At 37.5% G+C, this 23,959-nt stretch overlaps 1 protein-coding gene across 4 annotated transcripts in view; it reads right to left on the reverse strand.

Annotated features, from left to right (window-relative positions):
* Positions 1-15,678: 15,678 nt before the first annotated feature.
* The window catches only part of SPOCK1 (SPARC (osteonectin), cwcv and kazal like domains proteoglycan 1), a 471,478-nt gene continuing 463,197 nt past the window's right edge, over positions 15,679-23,959 (reverse strand). For 2 of the 4 annotated variants that reach the window (XM_087709509.1, XM_087709512.1), the window contains one exon: positions 20,275-23,947. In XM_087709509.1, the coding sequence (XP_087565635.1) occupies positions 23,766-23,947 (182 nt within the window). In that variant the 3' untranslated portion in view covers positions 20,275-23,765. Of the gene's footprint in view, positions 23,948-23,959 lie in introns of all 4 variants that reach the window. The other 2 variants (XM_087709511.1, XM_087709510.1) reach the window with 2 other exon arrangements.

A 23,959-nucleotide genomic window follows, 5' to 3' on the forward strand; every position in this document is an offset into this window, starting at 1 on the left:
AGGTAAGAGGTCTAAAGAGAAGCTGTAATTATGTTCATAAGTGAATATCACTTTTGGTGTGCTTAACCTCTCTCTGTTAGTATCCTAGATTGACTTCAATACAAATGCAGCTCCCTGCACAGTGCAAACATATCTCTCCTTTAGATTTTCTGAACAAATGCCACTTTTTCTACCCCAATTCAAAACTTCAGCAATTTGGGCAAATCAGTTAACAGTCCCATTTCTGTGCAAAATTTGAAATAGGTCGCTGAAGTAGATTCCAAAGTCTTATTTCCATAATATCCTATCTAGGCTAGTCTAGTCTATATACCATTCAATGTTAATCAACAGAAGACTTTTCATGAAAGTGGTTTTTTATTTCATTCTGGCAGGGATGGAAGTATTTTTCACTCTCTCTAAAAGGTCTTAGTGAGTGAGAATGAAGGAAAATCAAGTGGAACACGATTGGAAAGGACTAATATTTAAGAAAAAGGCAGGCATAGAATTCAAACAGAAAGAGATATTATGAGGAGTGATGAATGATGCGTTTCTAATAATGGGGTCTATTCAGAAATCACAAAGTAGAAAAAGTTCCTGGTGTATAACAAATATTTATCTTATAAATAAGCCTAAATTATCACATGGGGGGAGCCATTTAAATGTGGAATGTGAAAAGGGTTTCATTTGGGGGACAGAACTCAATTACCATCAACACATTCATACCTAAGAGAAACCGATTAAGTGCTCTGAGTCTGGAATTAACCTCCATCGAATGGTGAGTTTGTTTAGAGAACAAAATCTGCACACAGCACAGAAATCATTTATGCCTAGTTTGATAAAAAGAAGGACTGGGATGACATGATAACAGTGTTCCAATATCCCAGAGGTTGCCATAAAGAAGAGGAAGTCAACCGATTCTCCAAAGCATCTGAAGGCAAGACAAGAAGTGATGGATGGAAACTAATGAAGGAAAGAAGCAACCTAAAACATAAGAAGAAATTTCCTGACAGCTAGAGCAATTAATCAGTGGAACAACTTGCCTCTAGAGGTTGTGAATGCTCCAACACTGGAAGGTTTTAAGAAGAGGTTGGATAACCATTTGTATAGGACTTCCTGCCTGAGCAGGGAGTTGGACTCAATGCATTTTTATATATTGTATTCCTGTGTATAAAAAAACACACACATATACACTTTTCTTTGTGAGCTAACGATAATGAAATACAAGTGGATTTCTATAGGGTATAGTTCAAACACCAAACAGACAGGTATCTAAATAGCTTAAGATTGGAACTGTGGTTATTCCATTGACCACAATGGCCTTCTGCACTTTTGCCAGTCTCCTTGAACCTTTGCTTGGAATCCAACGTGAAAACCTTCTGACTTTCCAGGTACTTATATCCCACCTGAAAAAAAGAAGTTTTGGAAATTTAAGTCCACAATTGTTCCCTGTTACCATGAAAAAGACCCCTTTCCTTCAGGCTTCTGATTGGCACGGCCTAAAGACAGAACCTTTTCTCTCCTGTAAAGTAAGAAATGTGGTCTCTACTGGACAACATGTTTAGTTTGTTAACTAATTTATTCAATTGGCTGAGAGTGAAGGTCACAACTGTAGTGAGGAAAGCACTAAGAAGAGAAGACCTGTATAAGAGTACATCAAAGAATTCACCACATGAAGGATAGTATTAAAATGTTCAGAGCAGAGATGGAATTTCAATTGCCATGCAAACCATGATAAATTTACACATAGGGAAAACCATTTCCAGTGTCCCACATTTTAGAAAAAATTCAGATGCTGGAAGGACTTGGTTTCCTACCAAATAACTATCACAGTAGAGAACCTATTAAATGCTTGGTGTGTGGAAAACACTTCTGTCACTCTTCAGACCTAATTAGGCACCAGAGAATTCACACCAGGGAGAAACTAATTAAGGGCTCAAAGTGTGGACTTGCAGAGAAAGCGTATTGGCACAAGTGATCTCACACGGGAGATGGGAGAGAAGAGCCATGGAAGCCTAAATCAGCAAAAATCAAAAGGCATAACATTCATGACCTACAGCTCCCTGCACCTCATCTATACACTTTCATGAGTTTTAGCCCACTTCAAATGCAGCTTACAAAAGCTGATTGTTTTATTTATTTATTTGTTTACTGGAAAAGATGGTACGAGACTTCTTCAGATTTGTTTTTCATTGAGGAGAGAAGCTGTACATAAACTCTTGATGTGGGGGTGGGGGTGTCAAAGACTTCATAAAAGGAAAAAGCCACCCCTGGCAGCTCACAAGTCATAGGTCACAAATCAATCTAAGAATTCAACAGTGCAATGTCTCTCTGGCAGCTAGTAAATGGCTAGACTCCTATCACTAGGTAAAGAGTACATGTGTCAACCATGGAGTGACCTGACTAAGGCCATTTTGAGGCTTCAGGGCTGCCACGACTGGAACTAAGGGATAGGGAGGAGGGGATAGAGATAGCTGGGGTTTGTAGCCAAAACAAAATACTTTCTCTTGAGATCCAAGGACATTTCAGCAAGGGCTTGGAAGGAGGGGACTTAGGTCAACTAGTAACTGGACTGTATCCTGATTGGGCCATGTGACTAATTGTTTTGAGAAAGTGAAAAACTTTTACTTTTAATTAAGTGAAAACTGTGGGAAAGTTTAGAGTTGGTTTGGTTTTCACCAACCTGTGTCAATATGACATATCCAATAAAACTATTCTTTGAGGACTCTACCTGCCTATGAGTATTGTGTGCTGTGGGCATGTTACTTGGAACTCTGACAACATGACTAGTAACTAGTAACTCACTCTTCCATATTGCACAATGGTTGTCAGTGTCCTTCTTAAATTCCTATTATTTATACTGGATCTTAGTCCTAGTGACTTCAGGAATATGTCCACCTAATTTCCTTGACACGATGGAAATGGATGCATACTGTTTCATTCCAGAATATTTTTAAAAGTATATTATCTGGCGTTCCTGTGTGCAAGGCAATGACAGGATTATTCATCAATCAGATGAATTTCAGTTAGAATCAACTTGTCAGTCAAACAAGCAGATTTAGGCAATTGCAAGCTGATAAATTTCTTGTGAATTTACCAGCTTGCTGAAACAAACTTAAAAACTTGTTAATTTCTTCTTAAATTTAATTGGCATGTTGGTTGGTGGGAAGAAAAAATGGTAGAGCTAAAGCAGACTCATTGAACAAAAGCTGTTATTTCAGTCCAAAACTGAAAATTGTAAGAGTCATAAATGATCACAACCAGTGAACAATTTTCTGGGTTTTCCAGAACTCTATAAAGCTGTCTGTTATACAAAGGGAAAGAGAGCATTAAAACCTTATTTATTCTGATTTTGAATTCTGAATCTGGCTGATTATGACTAATGTTATCACCGATCAGAGAATCCAAATGGGAGAAATACAGTGAAAAGCTTTCTAGTCACATCTAGAGATGCTAAAGCAAAGATTGGTTTTTTTCTATTTTTTACAATTATAAAAAGAACTTGCCAATTATATTCATTGCTATATAATTATATAAACGTTTTCCTAACTGAAAATAGTATTGAAACGCATTCTCTCTCTGTTTCTCTGACTCTCCCCCTCTCCTTTCCTCCGTGTATGTGTGTTTTTAAAAATAAATAAATATATAAATATGCCAAGATAATCCTAACTTTACAAAGAAGCATTTTGGTTGCAATCTAACCTTTTAAAAAAAAAATTAGTTTCTGGTGCCTGATGATACTGTTATCCCCTTTGCTAAATCATCAGCATTGTTGTTAAAAGTTTCTACCAGTGGAACAGAAGAGAGGAAGTTCTAAGGAAGGGGGAAAAAGGAAGAAATGCTAGAATGAAATAGTTTGGGATTACCATCTATTACCCAGGTAGAACAAGTCTTATCTATTGTTCTTCATGGCTATTTTGCCTGAAAAGAGGAAGTTTTCTAAAGAAACCCTACAAATGCCCATCTTTTATGTGGGCTGCATTGGGGAAGAACCTCAAAGGAATCTTTGGTTCCTTCTCTTATGTAGGGGTAAAGCCCTTAAATAGGTCTTGACTGATTGAAGAGGGGCAGGAAACGATGCTGGCCAGGTGCAACCATGGGGATGCTTTCCCCCTTCCCTGTCCTAGTTACTACATTGATTTATTTTGCGAGCCGATCAACAAAGTCTGTTTATGAAGGGAAGACAAGTTGTATTGCTCATTCCTAATGACAGTTTGTTAAGTTTATTAAAGTTTGTTTCTTGGTTGGAAAGTGGGAAAAGCAAAGGAAGCTTTTCAATGGCTAAAGGATGGAAAGAGCTTTTTTCAGAGGAAAGCTAGGACCTCATTGGGGAACTCACATGGCAGAGAAACTGTGCACCTGCCTGGAAGACCTCTTGTCAAGTTCTGGCTCAAATTGTTCAGCAATGCATTCATGCAGCCAAGCAACCATCCACATGTGTGAAATGTGGAACGAATTGGAGTCCTTGATCACAGCTGACTTGACATCTAACAGTTCCCCCAGAAGAAAAGTAATATGTATGCTGGCTACATGGAAAGAGTTACAGGCAGAATACAAATCTTCCTCTACATCAGAGAAATAATGTACCAAAGGGGAAATGTGGAAAAGAGAATGGAAGAGCTTTCAGGGAGTTTCACTCAGTTAGGACAGGAGCAACATATTTGCAGAGTGCTCAAAATATCACCCTTAATTCACAGGGGAAATGTTATTAGCAGAAGCTTTCTTTTATATCGATAAGTTCATACAATGGTATAACAGTGATTTACTTGTGGTATTCGGAGGTTCTCCTCTACTATGTTATATATTTGTGTTTGTCTATCTATCATATATCTATTATCTCTCTCTCTCCTCTCTCTCTCCTCTATGTCTCTCTCTCTCTCTCATCTATCATCTCTCTCTCATATCTACACCCCCTCTGTCTCATCTACACATCTCTCTCTCTCTCTCTCTCTCTCTCTCTCACACACACACACACACACACACACACACACACACTCTGTCATCTACACCTCTCTCTCTTTCTCATCTACACCTCTCTCTCTCTTCTATCACCTATCACCTATCACCTATCACCTATCACCTATCACCTATCACCTATCTATGAACTATCATCTACCTTCTCTGGACAGTAGTTGAGTAGTTCTTCTTTAATTCTAAAGATATTCCCATTTCCCAAGAACCCAAGCACCAGTATATTGGTGATACTGTTCTTTGTCAGCATTTGAAATATATATTTTTTAAAAGGGCATTGTCAAATTTATTTTGGAATTAATCTAACTATAAGATAATTTTCCATGACATTTTCTTTCTTTTTTCATCTTTATATTATCATGTCTATTAATATTGAGGTCACACTATACTAATACTGTTCTGCCTACTTTACTTATTAATTGGCTTAATAATAAGAATGAAATGAGAATATTTTCTCAGGAGTCTAGTTGTTTTCATTTTCTGAGTCACAACCTAGCAAGTTTCAGGGGTTTTATGATATTGCTAACAGTCTGTCAAATCGTGATATGTTGTGGTTAAAGTAATATTGTGCTGTACATCAAAATTATACAATAACTTTATGAATCAAATAATGCTTATAGTAATTACAAATGAAACAAAGAACTACATAAATCTAAATAGGTATATCAGTTTAAATGTAAATGTACACACAGTATTGTATACATTCGACAATTTCAAAAGTATTGACACTTTGGAACTTTGGAATTGGAGAAGACTCCTGAGAATACTATCGCTAGCAAAGAAAACAAACAAATGGATCATCAAACAAATCCACCCAGAGTTCTCACTCAAGGCACAAATGACAAGGCTCACATTGTTCTACTTCAGGGACACTCTGCAAAGACCGAACTCTCTGGAAAAGGCTGTAATGCAGGGAAGGATGGAAGAAAAGAGAAAAGGATGATCAGCAGTAAGGTGGATGGATTCAGAGTATCAATGTGGATGCCATTGTGAACAGATCTCCTGGAGAAAATATATCCATGTATCATTTACTGATATTTATTAATCTGACAGATTAGTAACTGACGGATGCTCTAGTAGTTGCAATTATCAAAAGACAGGATTTTTCACTCCAGGCAAGAATAATATTTTAATCATGAAACTGTGGCCAGTCAAAATGGCCATTGACTCTTGAAGCCCTCTAACAACAATTTAGTTTTTATTCTGACCTTATTTATTTATTTAAAATTACAAGCTGGTATATTGCAAGCTGGTATATTGCAAAGCAAACTTCTGGCCCTTTGATCAATTTTGTTTATGAGCGTGCCTCCAAGCATTTCTCCCTCCACTCCTGGCCTCCTTGCTAGAGTGTCATCTGTGTCTGTTGAGATCACACCTGCCATAAAATGGAGTTATAAAAAGTATTCCTGGCCCTAAAAGAGGTAATAAATGGTGGTTTTGTGCCTGCTCACACCTACTTTGTCAGCCATTTTGTAAAATCCCAAAATGTCCAAAGCTGGCAAAGGAAACTCTTATAAGGCTCTAAACAAGCAACTGTAGAAACCACAAACAAAGCCTGTGTTTAACAATTAAAAATGACAACACCTTGTGAGATTGATAATTCTTGTTAAATTTCAGCATTGACCCAAAGAGGGAAGATTTCCAAACCTTGCAAAATTTTATAATTCCCAAGGTCTGAGTTAGCTCCAGTACCCATTCTGATGCTTAAAAGAGCATCCTCACCTTGACAAGTATTTTGATTTCTAGACTAGCCTGAAATATTGGGCTAGGTTGATAAAGTTGCCTCACACAATAAAAGTTTGTTGTATTGAAAATCTGTATGCATTCTTTCTTAGGAGTAAGCCCAACTGGACCTAGAACTATATTGGGTTGGCAGTCCTAATTCTTTTCACTAAATGAGGAATCTCTGTCTAGCATAAGATTTACACTATTCAGGATGGAGTGTTATCTGAATTTGGTAACAATCATTTTATGTAATAAGGAGCAGAACTCCTCAGAACTCCTGCAGATCTATGGGATTCACTCCCTGAAAAAGAGGTAGGATTGAAGTCTAAAAGGGGCTCTTTCTCCATTCTCCAGTGTAGCGATCAGCAAATCTGTGTCTCTGAAGCTGCATGTGGCTCTTTAATCCCTCTACTGCAGCTCCTTGTTGCCGGTTGACTCCACAATTGATAATGCTTTTGGTTAGGACAGGTAGATAGGAGGAGACTCTATAGTGGGGGAACTGGACTTCTGGTCAGTAGAGAAAAAAGGAAGCCGCGCTAGGAGGAGACTCTGGTAGGGGAACCGGACTTCCAGTCAGCTCCAGAATTGAACGGAGGGCTTCTGGTTTGGACCTTTGTGGCTCTTTGAGTGTTTAAGGTTGCTGAACCCTGCTCCAGTGTAAACAGTACCCACCAAATGTACGGCAACCTAATATTTTCTCCCCTTGCTTTTCTGCATGACCCCCACAGGCCCTTTTCCTTCCCTGCACTGCCCCTTTTCCTTCCTTGCAATTGCACTTGTAATTGTGATGACCTTCCTTACCCAAGATGTTTCATGAAAGACTTCCTCCAATGTTTATTTGTCACATGAAGCATAACAAAAGAAAAGGGAAAACAGAAATATCTTCATTTCTGTTTCAAATTCCATATGAAGAATGGTTGCAGGAACTGGGTATGTCTAGTATAATGAAAAGAAGGAATAGGGGAGACATGATAGCAGTGTTCCAATATCTCAGGGGTTGCAACAAAGAAGAGGGAGTCAAACTATTCTCCAAGGCACCTGAGGGTAGAACAAGAAGCAATGGGTGGAAACAAATCAAGGAAAGAAGCAACTTAGAACTGAGGAGAAATTTCCTGACAGTTAGAACAGTTAATCAGTGGAACAGCTTGCCTCCAGAAGTTGTGAATGGCCCAACACTGGGAGTCTTTAAGAAGATGTTGGATAGCCATCTGTCTGAAATGGTATAGGGTTTCCTGCCTAGGCAGGAGGTTGGACTAGAAGACCTCCAAGGTCCCTTCCAACTCTGCTATTGTATTGTAAATGGCCATTTCAACCTCACCTCAAGGTGGAAAGGAAACCACTTTGTTGTATCTTTACAAGGCCTCAGAACTGAGCTGTTGCAGTGAATTTGAAACTAGAAATAATTGGGAACTTGAAATATAAGTAGATCTCCTTTTCTTGAATTGCTATGGTTTGAGTCTATATTTCCAGTTTACTTACACCTTGTTCAATTTATTAAAGTTAAGCTTGTTAAGTTTTAACAAGAAAGGAAAGGGGAGAGAAGGAAGAAAGAGGAAAGGAGAGGAAGGAGTGATGGGATAGAAAGAGAAGGAGAGAGGGTAGGAGGGGAGGTAAGAGGAAGAGAGGAGTAGGGGAGAGGTAAGGGAAGTAGGAAAAGGAAAGGAGAAGAGGAAGGAAGAAAGTAGAGAAGGGAGGGAGGGTGAAAAGAAAAGAAAAAATAGGGTCGTGATAATAAAAGCAGGTGTATGGGATGGTAAGAAAAAAAACCAGGATGTATATTTTAACTTCTTATATGGAAAAACAAACATGTAAAAGTGATAAAGATAAATACGAACAATAACTATGTGAATGTACACCTATAACTTTATATAAGAGAATAAAAATAAAAAAACCTTTTTATAAATAAAAAAAGTTTTATTAAACAACTGGTTTACAGCTGTATTTTTGAAACTTGGCAAGTTTAAGATGTGTGGATTTCAACTTCCAGAATTTCTCAGCTAACAATTCTGGGAGCTGAAATCCATGCATCTTATAGAGGAGACAGACAGAACTGACTAGATACCTCCACTTATTCAGGAGAATGAATGAGAAAATGCCACATCTCTATCCAGCATTTCAATCCTTTAATTTTAACAGCAACCACTCAGTTTGAGAGGCCGCACTTGGTTCTGCTAATAATATATACGGAAAAGAAAAGATATTTCTCTATTTCCCTTGTATTTTTCCACTCTTTCCAGATAGTCAAAAGTAAATAACAATGGATTTATTTCTCACTTTAGAAACATCTCCTATCACAATTTCTCTCTAAATAGCTAAGCAGCTCTGTACTGGTATAGACTCTTCAGAAACATAAGAAGCTTACATACAGAGAGGATATGAAGCATTCTTCAACAATACCTGGAGGAGAACCTTCAAGATGAAGAGAGAGACTTGAAACAAGCTTTAATGACACACATTGTGCTTCATAATCCTTTGAAGTCTTTCTCTCTCTCTCTTGGTATCTCAATGGTTACTTTTTCATTCTGAATTGGAAAGCCATCAAATTTGGATAGGAGTACCTGAGCTGTACGTAAAGCTGAACAAATAGTTTCTTTGATGTTATGTACAACAGTTATTTTGATGATTTCCCCCCTAGTGTTGCACTTCATAAAGGCTCCAGATCCATTGTAAAGGGTGCAGAACTCTTAGGTGAATATCGAAGAAAAGAACCATGTCAAACAAATCATTGCAATAATTCCCAAAGCCAGACTGCAAGTGCATTATATCATCTGAGATGTGTGGCAATAGCTGTCCAAGATTCAGTACATTTCATCCTGACCTTTGCAGGCTACTAGGTCTTGCAGTGGCTCTTTACTCCATGATAGGAGGAAGGGACAGTTTCTGATATAAATCTTGCCATTATTGCAAGCAAAGTCAGGCAATCAAGAGCTTTGGCATAAGAAAGTGTCTATGTGGACTCTATGCTAGTTCAAGGATAATTTCTCAGTCCTTTTGTTTATAAGTAACATCTCTCTCTTAAATGTCTTTTGTTATGTATAATAATTAACCTGTAGATCATATTATGTCTTAGTTTTGCCCAAGTTAACAAGATTCTAAATTTAGAAGACCTTCTTGTCCCATAAAGCTTTGGTGAGCTGTTAGTTTGAATAAAGCTGGGTAGCCTTTTTCCAAGAGCAATGAAATACAAAAAGAATATCATATTTTCAGATTTATACTTAGCAAACAGAGCCTTTTGGTCAAAGAAAACAGTAGTTTTCTGACTACCATACATCAATGGTCTTGTTGTGGAATTATTGTTCTGGATAAAACTTCTGGATAAAACTCAAGTGGGAGATACAATGCAAAGTCATTACAAAAAGTGCTCGCCGAACTAAACCTACCATGTAATTAAAATATATATAATGATGGAGAACACTGGAAAACACTGAGAAGACCAGAAAAACTAGAAGGATCAATAGAAAAGAATATTTGTAGCTTAAGGTTGAATCCTTTTTGCTCTCTGAGCTTGGTTGTTTTCTTGCAGACATTTCATTTCCAAATTAGGTTATATTATCAGTGCTAGTAGGGAAAGGGGTTTGCTCTCATTTTATATACTAGTGTCTTGTACTGTCAATATTGGTGTGAGTCAAGTCAGAGAGCACCATGGACCCCAAACTAGAAGGACATAGATCTTTTTTTTTTCCAAGGTATCCATAGAAGTCCCCATTCTGAGTCCTGGCTGCAAGTTCAAGATAAATGGCTCTAATTAATCAGGATCATATATATGTGAGAGGGACTAAATGTTATCTACAACTTTTTCCTATTCTACAATTCAGGAGCAGGAGCTGTGGTGGTGCAGTGGTTAGTATGCAGTATTGCAGGCTAACTTTATCCACTGCCTGGAGTTCGATCCTGGCTGGCTCAAGGTTGACTCAGCTTTTAACCCCCTTCTGAGGTCAGTAAAATGAGGACCCAGATTGTTGGGGGGAAAATGCTGATAGTTTTTTAAACTTCTTAGAGAGGGCTGTAAAGCAGTTATGAAGCAGTATGTAAGTCTAAGTGCTATTGCTATTGTTATTCAGTGAACCAATTCAATGCAAAATCAATATGATGCACATCGGCAATAAATCCCATATATTTGTTTTGCTTTCAACTGCATACTAAGACTGACAATAAGCCATTTTAAATCTCTTTTAAAACCCAGCATTAGACGCAAATTATCCTCACCAAGAATATGTCCTGGTGATATAATTGATAAACAGACAACGTGGAGATGTAATTGAAACAAATGGAAAAGAACTTAGTGGGAGAAGAAAAAGAAAAAAATGGGAGAATAATGAGCTTTTGTAAGTAAAACCCACAAACAATAAATTCAAATTACAAAGTGACAAGCTGTAAATAATCAGTGTGACTGTGTTAAGTAATGACATGGCTCTGCTTTAGGGAAATTCCATTTTAAAAAATGGGGAAAATGGGGAGAATATGAGCAACAGGGCTTTCCTTAACTGTGAGGTGTAAGTGAAATGCTTGATTTAACCTTTGGTGGCTTGTATGATATTTTTTTTAATTATTGCGCCTATTGAAATCCAATCAATCCTTTATGTTACTTGCTGAATAAAAAGTGCCCAATAGTGAAATAACAGCTTTTGACTAGTCTGAAATACAATTTGTTGAAGAGAACTTATTTTAGATTAATCAATCAGGCACAACGGAAGACAAAATGAGATCTTACTTGGTATAACATCATAACAGCATAATATTTGCTCAGTAAAATTGTTTTCCCCCCCATGAAAAACGTATGTGGTTGTCCGCTAAGTTTATCCTATAGATGGCTTGTATTGATTCCACAGAGCTCTTACCCTTTATATAATTTTAGAAAGTATACAGGTTGAAATATCTGTATGTGAGGACCAGGTGTACATTTTGCTTGGATTAATTGAAACCTGTGACTAAAAGGTACATTACCTTTTAGTCACAGGTTAGCTAAAACTTGCAAGCATAATAAAACTTCAAAAGATCAAAACTAATAACCCTGGCAACAGCAAATCAGGTCTATTAGCATAACTTTTTGTTAAAGGTAGGAAAAATACCATTGTTTTAGATTTGTAGCATGAGATGGCTCATTTGTACGCTTATCTGTGCCATTCATGCGGTGGTGGGTTTCAAACCAGTTGGAACGGGGCCGTCAGCGTCCTCATGGACATGCACAGTGCGTGCACATACGCATGTATCTTAGTGATGCTCTGCAATGCTCCAGCTGCTCCCTGGAGCGTTGAACAGGTGCTGTACGCGCCATGTGCATGCGCACTAGCGCAGAAGCTTTCAAACACAGGTAAGGAGTTCAGGTGGACAGGTGGGCCCTGCGGAGCACCATACCGTATCTGGTGCTCCAGGCTGGCTCTGGTATGCCCGTACCAGGGCGTACTGCCTGCAACCCACTACTGCACCCATGACTTACTTCTGCATACAGAAAGGGCAAATGTGGCTGGAATAAAGAGATATTAATGAATGGAGGGGATGACGCAGCTCATATTGAAGGAAGTGGTGGTTTTCCTTTTGAAGAAGCCCCTATTTTGATCTAATCCAGGGGTGTCAAACTCATGGCCCACAATGCATCATGTGTCCCTGCCTGGTTTAGCGAAGGGGGAAAAAGTCCCGATACATCATGTGATGCCGCCGTGACAATGTGAATGTCAAGCCGGCCTCCCTCAGCAACCAAGAAAGAAACCACTCCATTTTGCAGAAGAGTACTTTTACTGATTATGAAAAGATAGCAGCTAAGCAAAGCAAGATCTGAGGCAAAAGCGCATGAAATCATACATATCAATATGTGACCAAACCCACTCCCCCTGGTAACCCCATCCCAGAATCCAATCTGCAAATCCCTTAGGTGTCATCTGAGTTCCATCTTCAAGGACCATCATCAGGTTGGTATGCAGGACGGTTGGCTTTGACCACACCAAATACTATCTCCAGCATGCGCAGTAGATGGTGAGAACAAAACTCCCTTTTACAATCTCTCCTGTACTTAAACTTCCCTTCCCAAATACCAGCCCCCCCTCCCTGTTTCAATGGCAGCTGAAAGCAAATAGCGAAACAGAGGCTGACAGTGAGTTTGACACCCTGATCTAGCCATTTTAGATCACTATTGGACAAAATCCAGCCTTTTGTTTTAGGCTTCTTTCTTTTGGAGAAAGAAATCAAATTCCAACTGTAGAGAATCCTGTAGCAAGTGGCTTCAGTAGACTTGCCACAGGTAGACCTGGAGATGAGAGAGAAATGCCATTGGGTCACTTGATTAAATGAATTTTGCTGGCTTCTGGAGAGAGGGAGGTGTGCTCCTGAATCTTGATTTTATACTAAAAAGCTGTGAAAACTTTCTTGCTTGCCAGCAAGAGAACACGATATTATAATTGTTTCATTCCTTCCTAAGTAGGCATTTTCAGTTATTGTGGAAGGGAAAGTGAATGTAACCATGACTATTCCAATATAAGAATCCAGAGAGCTTGGTCCTCTTTCACGTGTATTTTAACTTCTACATGAAGCCTCTGGGGAAAGTCATCAGGTGGCTTGGGGTGGGATATTACTAATATAGTAACAATACCTGGCTATACAGTGCCACTACAGGATGGATGGAAGTCAGGAGGTGATAACGATCTAGATGGGTCAAAACAAGCTTGGATGAAATTCTTGCAAGATGAAATTGCTATTTATTGGTGACTGGTCTGTCTTGAGCCCAGTTCTAATGTTGCTGCTGAATAGGGTTTCATTCTCTGAAGCCAGTTTATAATTTGGGAATTTCTGGGATTCTCAGCTCCTCTTAGATACTGGGGCCAGGGATGCCATTTCTCATCTCCTACTGTTTGGTTAATTACAAGGGGTTCTTTTGGTTCGTTATGCCTGGCAACACTAATGCCCACTAATCTTGTGTATAGACTACTGTAATGTAAGTCTATACACAAAACTGTCCTGGAAGATGATTTGGAAGCTTCAATTAGTTGAAAATGGAGTGATCCTTCTGCTAATTGGAAATAAAAGTTTCAGCAGAGTTGCACCTATTGAGTTATTACTTTTGCTAGTGGTTTGCTTCTTGGTTCAGTTCAAGGGAGGTGGTGTCCAGATACCTACAAAACTATCCAGAGTCAGCCCACCCTGTAAAATCATTGAGGGAAGAATCCTGAAATTTCCTACTCCTCACCAATGAAGACACCAAAGCCATCTCCTTGGCTCCTAATTGTATTGCTTTGTATTGTTGATTCAACATATACTATGGTGGAATAATATTTTCTAGTTAATTTTGGCCCCTGGGTCTCAGTAGGTGCTTAATTATATCATCTAGGTTTATTTTTAGTAAATACTTGTAGCTTTAAAAATAAATAAATATGCCATGTCTGTACAGTATAAGTAATAAGAGAAAAATCTTATCTCATATACTGTATCCCAGTAAGAATGTTGAAGTAGTTTTGTCACATAGGTGAAATGAAAAAGAATCAAAGTGTGTACACCATATACATAGGAAGAATGAAGGAGTCAAGAGGAAAGGGAAATCTAAGAAAGTCATGGTTGTGTAGAATGAGCTCTTGAAAAAGAGATGGGTGAGATAACAAAAGGCAACACACAGAGAGGTAAAGAGAGATGAGGACACAAGATTGTTTTGCAAGAATATAGAAGTATTGAGAAATGTGAATGGCTCTCTGCATTTTAATAATTAGTTTTAGTCAAAACCTATTGTTATGGCCCTTCCCTTTTTATATTGATTTTCTTTTCTCTTCTTCAGAATGATCTCCTGGCCTCCCGAAGAGAGGGTGGAGGTAAAGGGATACTTGCTCTTAGTTTGCTTGAAAGAAAAGCCCCTTTGTCACATACTAGCAACCAGGCATTCTGCATCTGGCAGAAACAGGGAGAGAAAGAGAGAGAGAAGGAAGGGTAGAAGGTTTAAGATTTATTACAATTTGTATGCCGCCCACTCCCATTGGGACTCTGTATGTATGACCACTAACTTTCTTTTTATGCTGCTGTATTTCTTCCTTTCTTTGGGAATGTGGCAATAAAAATAATAGGGACTCTCCTAGCTGAAGCACTGGAGACCTGGCTCCCCACAATCTCCCCAAGCACTGGGATAATATGAGTGGACTGTACATTGAAAGCTTGACTTGGCACCACTTTTGTTTTTATGTCTTTGGTTTTAATAGTTTTAACGTGGTTTTATGTTATTTCATTCATTGATTTTGATTGAGAGCTGCACAGAGCTGTTTGTAAGTTGGGCAGCTATATAAATGTCATAAGTAATTAAATAAAATAAAATGCCCCTTAGGAAACTGACCATTCATTTAAATATAGGCTGCCTTCTTGTTTACACAGTATTCCACAGTTTGGCGAGATGTTCAGATGTTTTGAGTTACAAATGACATCTGTTGCAGTCTGCATGTTCCATAAGAATTGGGACTTTTTCCATATCCAACTATTTTTTCTAGATTTATGCAAATTAAGAGAGAGATGGCTCATGGCATCGTCATGACTGTTGGTTGAAAAGAAGGGTTCACAGAACAAATTCATAAACACCATAAATGTTCAGTCAGCCAATTTGACAGCTTGCTGATTTGGTCATATGCACTGGTACAAAAGGAATTAGCCACTCTGAGTCTGCAAACCTCATCAAGAAAGACAAATTAGATAGGCCGTTTCATTAAACATTTACCATTTTATCCTCAAAGAGTCTAGACTGTAACATAACTATATAGCAGTCTTAGTGAAGTCAGTATTACTCATAAAATTCATTTGCTAAGTATCTTGTTCCTCCTTTGCCAGCAGTAGAACCAGCTACATATATGACTTTCCATGACAAGAGAAATATAAAGTAATCCTGGGCCATTTCCCATCTCTGGAGTTTAGGATTGTTCATGCTGATTTTAATCTGCTTCTCTGCTACAAACCATCTCCTTTTGTGTATATTATACTATTTTCAAAAAAAGGACAGATTTGTTGCTAGGTTATTTTTTTACCAATATAAAGTCAGACAGTAAGGCGTCGCGGACAAATCAAAATTTATTAAGACAGACAAAAATGCAACTACTTAGGACTACAATTCAGCATTTACAATTAACTGAAGAAATCAGCAAAATATTCACATTCCTTTTAAGTTTTCATAGGGAAAAAGCATTCAAAATTGACTATATTACTCTAACCATGGTATTTGTACATTCCGTCTACAGTAGGGACATGAAACTGAAACACTTAATATTCGGACCTCTCCTTACAACGCTACACATTAAGCAGTAACAGATGTCAGCAGCATTGAGAAAAGTATAAGAAGACCAAGTACCATGCATGTAGAAAGGGCTCTTAGATGCTTATGATGCAGACGTTCTGTGCGGTTAAAGCAAACTGGATGACAGAAAGAAAGGAAAGCTGGGAAAGCAAAAAAAAAAAACTTAAGAAAGAAAAAAGGGTGAGATTTCAAATGCTTTGATGGCAGTGAGAATCCAGGATTCATTATCTATCACCAAGCTAAGGTAAGCCTATTACTTGTAAGAGGAAAAAAGAAAAAAATCACCAGACACTTAACTTTGCCATGTGCTAACAAGGTGTGAGTTATTTCTTATTGTTGGAATGTGCCCCACATCATTTGCTGCTTAAAGAATATGCAACCATTAGCATTCAAATCTCTGTAACAAAACTGAAACCAAAGAAAGCAGTTACATGTATTATTCTACAGATGAGTCCTGGGTGGGAAATATAAACTATAAGAATAAATATAAAACAGATAGTTCAACAAAGACGAGCAGTTTGCTCCTGCAAAGGCTTACTTAAGAAGCTCATGAGGTTTTGTGTGACAAATTTCATCATGCAGAGGCTCATCTCTTACATGTCTTCATACTGAATTTTGTGTCATGCTGGCAATACCAGCTTCCCTTCAGCATTTTCTCTTACCCTCAAGAGTTATCCTGAGGAGAATTTGCAATTTTCCTTTCCCTCTGCAATTCCTAGTTTATTCCTCCTGTTCCTCAAGGAATCCCTCATCCTATTGTAACAGGGAAAGAAAGCAACTGTCAAAATATCCTTGTCTATCATTCCAAAGGCAGTCTTCATTTAGTGACAATTTGATGTTAAGCAATTCAGTCACTAAGCAAAACTGTGACTGTGTTTATTATCTTACTTCCATTTTGCTTTACAGACTTCTGGTAAAATGTGATGCTTGGCCATATATGAACTGTATGAAGGCTTCCTAGTGTCTCGGCATTTCTCCCTCTCATCATGTATTTCATTTTTCTCTCCTTGTGTTCGTAGCTGAGTGATAAGGGACTTATCTCCATGCATATGTTTGTATATATTTGTATATAAACCACTATTAATTGTCTAAGGCTCTGTGTTCTGTGTGCTTTGTTTTGCTCCTGGGTTTATCTTATAATAATAGACATGCTGCCAAAACTCGGTTAATTTTTTCATCATAATTCAAACAGTCACTAAACGAGGCAGTTGCTAAGTGAGAATATCAATATTGGTATCTGAAGTTTTTCATCCTGGATGCAACCTATTGCAGAATTTCAGAGGAGGCTGTGAACCAATGAGCCAAAGCTCTATTTTGTGGGAGCAGCATATGAAATACAACATGAAACCATAATGATTCTTTTAGTAAAGATAATGTAACAAAATTAGGCAGCAGCTCTAAAAGCTTCCATATTTCAAAATGCCTCCATTTACACAGACTTAATAGGTTTGAGTATTTCTGGACTGCCCTGTTTCTTTTTTTATATATATGGGAGTTTCTAATATTGGGAAGGTCAATGATTCGAAGAAAAATGGAATATTTTAAGGGAAACAAATTAAATGAAGCTGGGGGAAAGTTAAAAGCTTTTTGTTTCCCAATGGGAGAAATAGAATACTTAATTCGCTCTAGGGTATAATATTGATGGCTCTACCTTTTAGAGGATTAAAGAACTCAGTTATTTATTATTTTAATGAACTAAAATCCTTTTTTAAAGCATAGTTTCAAACAAGAGGGCAAAAGGCTACAGTAAGAGTTCTTATATCACGACTGTAATGCAGCTTATGTTAACTGTTTAAAAAGTAGGGGTTAATTATGAACAAATAGAGTACTAATAATTCTAATAACCAGTGTTGATGGTATATTTTATACCTCATAAAATCATTTCATTAGACTATGAAATTTGCTTTGTATAAATATTCCTCACTCAATTAATTTTGCCAGAAAATCACCAGACTTAAAGATACATATTTTTTGCTATTACAAGTTTTTTTAAAAAATGAAGATCGTCTACATATTGCTTCTGTTCACAATGAAACAACAGATAGAATCTTTATTAACATGTGCCTACATTATTATACTGAATTCCATTCTGGGTGCTTATGAACCCATTCATGAAACCAGTTCAGTAGATGGCAATTAACTTGGGTCAAAAATCATACTCTTGGCTTTAGAGTACCAAAATGGTAATAATAATCCAACCATAACCTTAATAATGCAGATGCTGTTCTAAATATATATTTGTAAAAAACATTTGTTTTCTTACGTGATTAAGAGTTTATATGAATATAAACATCATGCAACAATATATAGCATTGTCTATGGCCATAGTTTACATTTCATTGTAAATCTTAATTGCCACTATTTAGGCAAGGTTTCTGTACATGCATCTGTTCTCCACTATATAATATATTAGATTATATTACATCACGTTTTTTAAAACTATTCTGATAATAATCCCTGGAAAATTTGCAATTAAAACTGCACCTTTTGGAAGGAGAATCTTGTCACAGTGCAAATCAAGAATCCAATATGATTAGTGAAAAAAAAATCTTTGGAATATCCTTGTGTTTTAAGTGTTGGTTGGAAATAGGGAAGACCTCAATTCTCTACACTTCTATCTAAGAAGCAAGCTCCCCAAAAACATCAATGTGATGTCAGAGCTTCTTTTATTTAGTTATGGTCCAGCAGGTGATGCCACTGAACTAGAGAACAGAAGAAGGCTTCAGATGAAAGTAAGCAACATTCTAATCTCTGAGATCTGGTAATTAAAACTGTTCTTCCTCTTGTTCTTAGATGCTGTAGACTTTAGAGTAATGGATACCACTTACATACATGCAATAGTTGCTTCCTCCCAAGCTCACATACTGTAGGTACGCTTTGCCCTATCTCCTGGTGCAACCAAGTTCAGGACCATTTAGGTTATTAAACATTAGAATAGAAGATTCTGGCTCTTCAAATATGTCTAAAGTTAGTTGATTTTCAGTACTGTCCTCCTACGCACATACACATTGGAGGAAATGGTTATCTTCTGAGGTTAGAATTTCCTAGCTAGAAGGCAGAAAATATAAGAATCATTTGGGCAGACACAAATAGGAGTCCTAATGCAGAAATCCTGATAGGCAGCAACATGGAAGAGATACACCTTTTGCAGATGAGGATCTTTCTGGTAAAATGATGGTACCTGGGCATCAAATTGTAACTGGGTGGGTGGGATGGGATATATGAGGTAGTAGTGGAAACTCCAATAGGTAATTACAGGAAAAACTGATAGTATCAACAATAGCATGGATGGGAAACAATGAGAATATTAAAAGGGAGCATATAAGATCTTCTAAAAAGATGATTCAATGGGATGGAAACTGCATGTTTAGAGACAAGTCCACAATATGGCTTGGTCTTCGACATAGATTGCTGTTGATTATAATCTCTTTGAACCATCTGCTGGTTCATATCACTGTATCAAAATTGAATATAATGTAGTACAAAATAACCCAATTTGTGTTTCTGGTTATACGCATAGCCAAACACCATTGTTATCTTTTGTTCGGTAGCAGTTCAATCCATGGAAAGCTATAAAGTATTTTTTTTTAAAGAGAAGCTAGGACAGGAGGCCTATTATTGGCTTGGTAAGACAAAATAGTAGTTACATTATTATTATTCCCCTCAGCAGTTTAATGAGAAATGAATTGCTGCATTCTCTGGCTTGATAGGAAACGCAGAGATGCTGCCATGGCTTTGTGTTTGGACTTGTTCTAGTTTTGCACAGTTTTGCAGAGGAATAATAGGTTATAAGGCTTGTTTAAATTATCCTGTGTAGTTTTGCCCTTTTGTCCCTTTCCCCAAAGTTTATGTTTACTCTTTTCTAATGAAGCAAAGTATTTCTCATGACAATGACTGGGAAATTACGCTTCCACTTTTCAGTTCCTCCAAAGGCACAGCTCTATTCTGTTTCTTTGGCTTTTCTTTCATGGGGCTACCAAGTCCTGGTCTTTCTTTTACATGCTGCTGATAAATTGATATAATTATAGCTGTAATTGTTCCTGCAAATTTCCCACCTGAAATTACATAAATCCATGGTGGTTTATAACACATCCTTGAAATCTTATCCCCTTTCCAAGCTTAAAATGTTTTCTCTAACCAGGGGTATCCAACCTTGACAACTTTAAGATTTGTGAGCTTCAACTCCCAGATTTCCTCAGCCAGCCACTCCACGAGACTTGAAGTCCACTAGTCTTAAAGTTGCCAAGGATGGACACCCCCTGCTTTAGACAAACATGAAATCAGATGAGAGGAAATCACAAACAGGACAATGATTATAGTTTGCAGATATAGACAAAATGAAGATGGACCAGGGAAGATCCTTAAGAGTTTATTTTATATGTGTTCTTAAACTAAAGAGGTTATCACTTACACATCATTTCTACTCAGCATATATGAAATGACTTTCTCCTTAATAATGTTCACATCTTTTGCCATGGTTTAGTGTAGGATATTATATTTCAGGGAAAACATTTCAAACACCTCTTCAACAAATTGTACACCACCATGTGTTGGCAACTTTGAATGCACAGAGGTACAACATACAAATGAAAACTGTATTACCATAAGACTGTGGGGTCAACAGATGGATTACAGATTTTGAAGAAACAAGAAGATAAACAAACTCTGTTTTTGTACAAGTCTATAATCAGATGAAATGTACTGTTAACATTACATTTAAACCATCAAATCTCCCAATTTGGATTTTTTCCCTCTAAGTTTAGGATTAGGACTGTTTATTTATGAAAGTAATCATGTCAACTACATCCATTTTAAATCAGTGGGGATTTTATTGTTGGATTTAAGTAGAATGTGAGTTTCAGAGGTGAGTGCTAGTAGGAGAAATCACTGATTCAATATTCAGCAACAGGAGGACACCAAACAAACATGCACATACACATATGGCAACCCCTTCAAAAAGCTTCTCCCATGTTATTGTTTGTGTTGAAAATGAAGCTAAATGTAAGTTACTTTCCAGTGTACGACAAACAGCATTTCATTGCAACTAAAGGGAAGATGATTTCTAGGAGCTTTATTAAGCAGAAACCTCACCTTTAATCAGTAGAATAGAAAAGTGGTCATTATATTACAGCTTCCAACTGGCTTTTGACTTTTCTTTAATAGCTCTGCAGCCAAATCTAAAGACTGTGGCCAGTGCAATTCATATTGTACAATGCACTTAACATCACTTGTCTTCGGGAGCAAATCTCATTAATTTTACAGAACTTTAAGCACGAGTCCGGGAAAAACATCACATGGTTTGGTTTTCGGAAGTACCTTACAAGTGTGATATGTTACAGCACTTGGGGTGAGAAGGTGATATCAACATGTAACAGCTTTGCAATGCTCCAAGGTTTGACCCAGTACCTTTTACTGGATGTAGCCATCAACTGCTACTCGTTTGTGTTGCAGCACTTCTAAACAAAATTAGTTTCATGGCTTTTTTTTTTTTTTTTGAAAGAGGGTTAGGGCTGGGTAAGAAAATCAGGTAACAGTTGATATTTCTTTGCTAGGAAGATCTGTACGAACCTCCAATGGACATTATTGGCTATAAGTAGAGGCCAAATGGCAATTAGGGCAGAGCCCAATGGCTTCATTGTATGTCATATTAAATGTAACAGAACACATCACAGTTTGGGTTGCTATAGATAAAGTGTTGCTTTAAAAAAAAAATCAAAGCTACTATATGGATTTCTTTATTGGGCTCCGCAGTAGATGATAGATAGAAATTTGATTTCTTAGGAAGCAAATATCAAATAATCTTAGGAATCAAATATCAAAACCCAAACTGTACTTAAAATACTAGAAATATTTTTTGGGGGGGGATTCAGAAAAGGTTCTGTCTGGGAAGCACCTCTTCTTCCAGCCAATTAATTTGGATTTCTCTCTCTAAGAGGAGTTAAACAAGGTGAAAACTGCAGTATTAAACTCTTGCATTTGTTATTATTTTGAAGGATTCATTTTCAGGCCTTTTTTGTATAACTTTTGTTTAAAAGCAACTCAGACTACATCACGCCAGAAACAAAAGGCATAAATAAGCCAAGTTGTAGTAGAATAAGCAATTATCTATGGGGAGATACCATTTTGTACTTATTTAGAAAAAGCATTAGAAATTTATACCAAAGAATAGCATCTTTAATATACACTTTTCTCTCTTTTTAAATTTGCATTCGGATACAAATATTTTTGCATTTGTCTTTATTGTTAAGACTGAGGCTCAAGACAGACTAAAGTAGAGATGGCCCTTAGTTTTTGCAGAATTAAAAAGACTTATTGATTCCTTGCATTTAATAAGATAAAAATTGGCAGTTGTTATAATGCCTACAGTAGCACATCTATTTTCCGACAATGAATGGCAATTGAGTACAATAAGATGCTGCTATGGATACAGAATCATTCAGGACCATTTATGGAATAATTCTATTCCACACTTTTTCTGGTTCATGAGTGTAAGTTTCTGTTGTGATGTTAACTAGGAATGATATTAACCATGGAAACAACTGCCTAAGGATATTTTTCTTCTAAAATGAAGCAAATAAATACTAACAATTTTAAATAAAGGAAAGACAGCTTATTACTTTTGATGGTTAGTGCCTCTGACAGTTTCAGTGCTTCCCTATGAGGAATCATTAGAGTAAATGAAAAAAAAAAAGCATTTTCAGCAATCCAATGGTATGCTATTCCGGAAGCAGAGAGAAGCTTGCATAGCATTAGCGCAAACTCGATTAAAACAAATTCGAGACTTGCAAGTCTGCAAAAAGTCTAACAAGAAGCAAAGAAACGCCTTTGCGAAGCATGACTTCCTGCTCTGTGTTGAAAAGGAGGTTCCTCCTGTTGGAAGTCGAAAGGTGAGCATCGTGTGTAAGCATGCAAATCAACAATTTATTTTTAAAGTCAGCATCACTTTCATTAACTTAAACTGAACTGAAATTGATTAATGGGCTGAAAGGTCAACTGAGATCTTGTCCTCTACACTCATAGTCAGTGGGGAGAACTTTAACTGAGTACTATTGGCATCCGGCTCTCCTTTTGCTAAACAACATCAGGCAAAATGAGGAGGAGAGATAAAATGAAATAATTTGGCCAAGCCAGAATGCTAAATCAATTTGATCTTTTCTTACAGGTTCTGCATAGCAAGACAAAAAGATCGCCTGCCTTAGCTGCTGAAAAGAAAGCAGAGTGGGGTAGCTGACAGCAAACGGCACAATGGAAAAGGACCCGCCATAGGAAAACCTCAGAAGCTATAGTGTGAAAGAAGTTTACCATGGACTATCTCCCTGTCCCTCCCTTCCGTGGTCACTGTTTCATTCAAAATGATATGCTGCGTGAATAGGTTAATTATGGGAAAAAGTGAAAAACAGATGAGAAGAATGCATGCAGTTATGCTGAAGAGAAGGAGAATTTGAGAGTGAAAACGGTCTTCCAAATTAATACAGAGCATATAAAATTAAATCAAGTGGCGAGAGAGTTGTCCTTACTGGCGGTATGATGGCCGCAGGAACCCAAATGCACATGTGTGTATAAAGTTACCCCCTGTGTACAAGGTGCACCACATGCAAAAGGTCTTCCCAGTTCACTTTAGTGACAGATTCAGCTATGCATGCTGATCTCCAGTGTGCCTGGGGAGGTGAGGCTACCAGTAAAGTGAAAGGAAAGCCCAATTGGGAAGGAGATCAGTGTGCATACTGGGAGGCCCATACAGATTGACTGAACTTCGTGTGTGATGCCTGATGTTTCCATTATCTCTGTGGAGATACAAAATGATTTGTGACATTGTGCAAAACATGAGTCCTCAGGGTTATGGGAACTACCATATATACCCAATTTCATCATCCTTATCATCATCTTCATCTTCATCGTCCTCATTAGTTGCTCTTACATGTATCTTCTGTTTGTCCTTTTTTGCTGCTTCGTATGCTTCTTCCAGGTCATCCAACAATAACACTGATCCACCACTACCAAAATCCCCTGAGGTTTCTTGCTCTTCTTCTGAAAAAGGGA

The sequence above is a fragment of the Thamnophis sirtalis genome, unplaced genomic scaffold (assembly GCF_051295495.1).
Source record: "Thamnophis sirtalis isolate CommonGarterSnake01/CBP01778 unplaced genomic scaffold, rThaSir2_p1.2 scaffold_3, whole genome shotgun sequence".
In the NCBI taxonomy this organism is placed as follows: domain Eukaryota; kingdom Metazoa; phylum Chordata; class Lepidosauria; order Squamata; family Natricidae; genus Thamnophis; species Thamnophis sirtalis.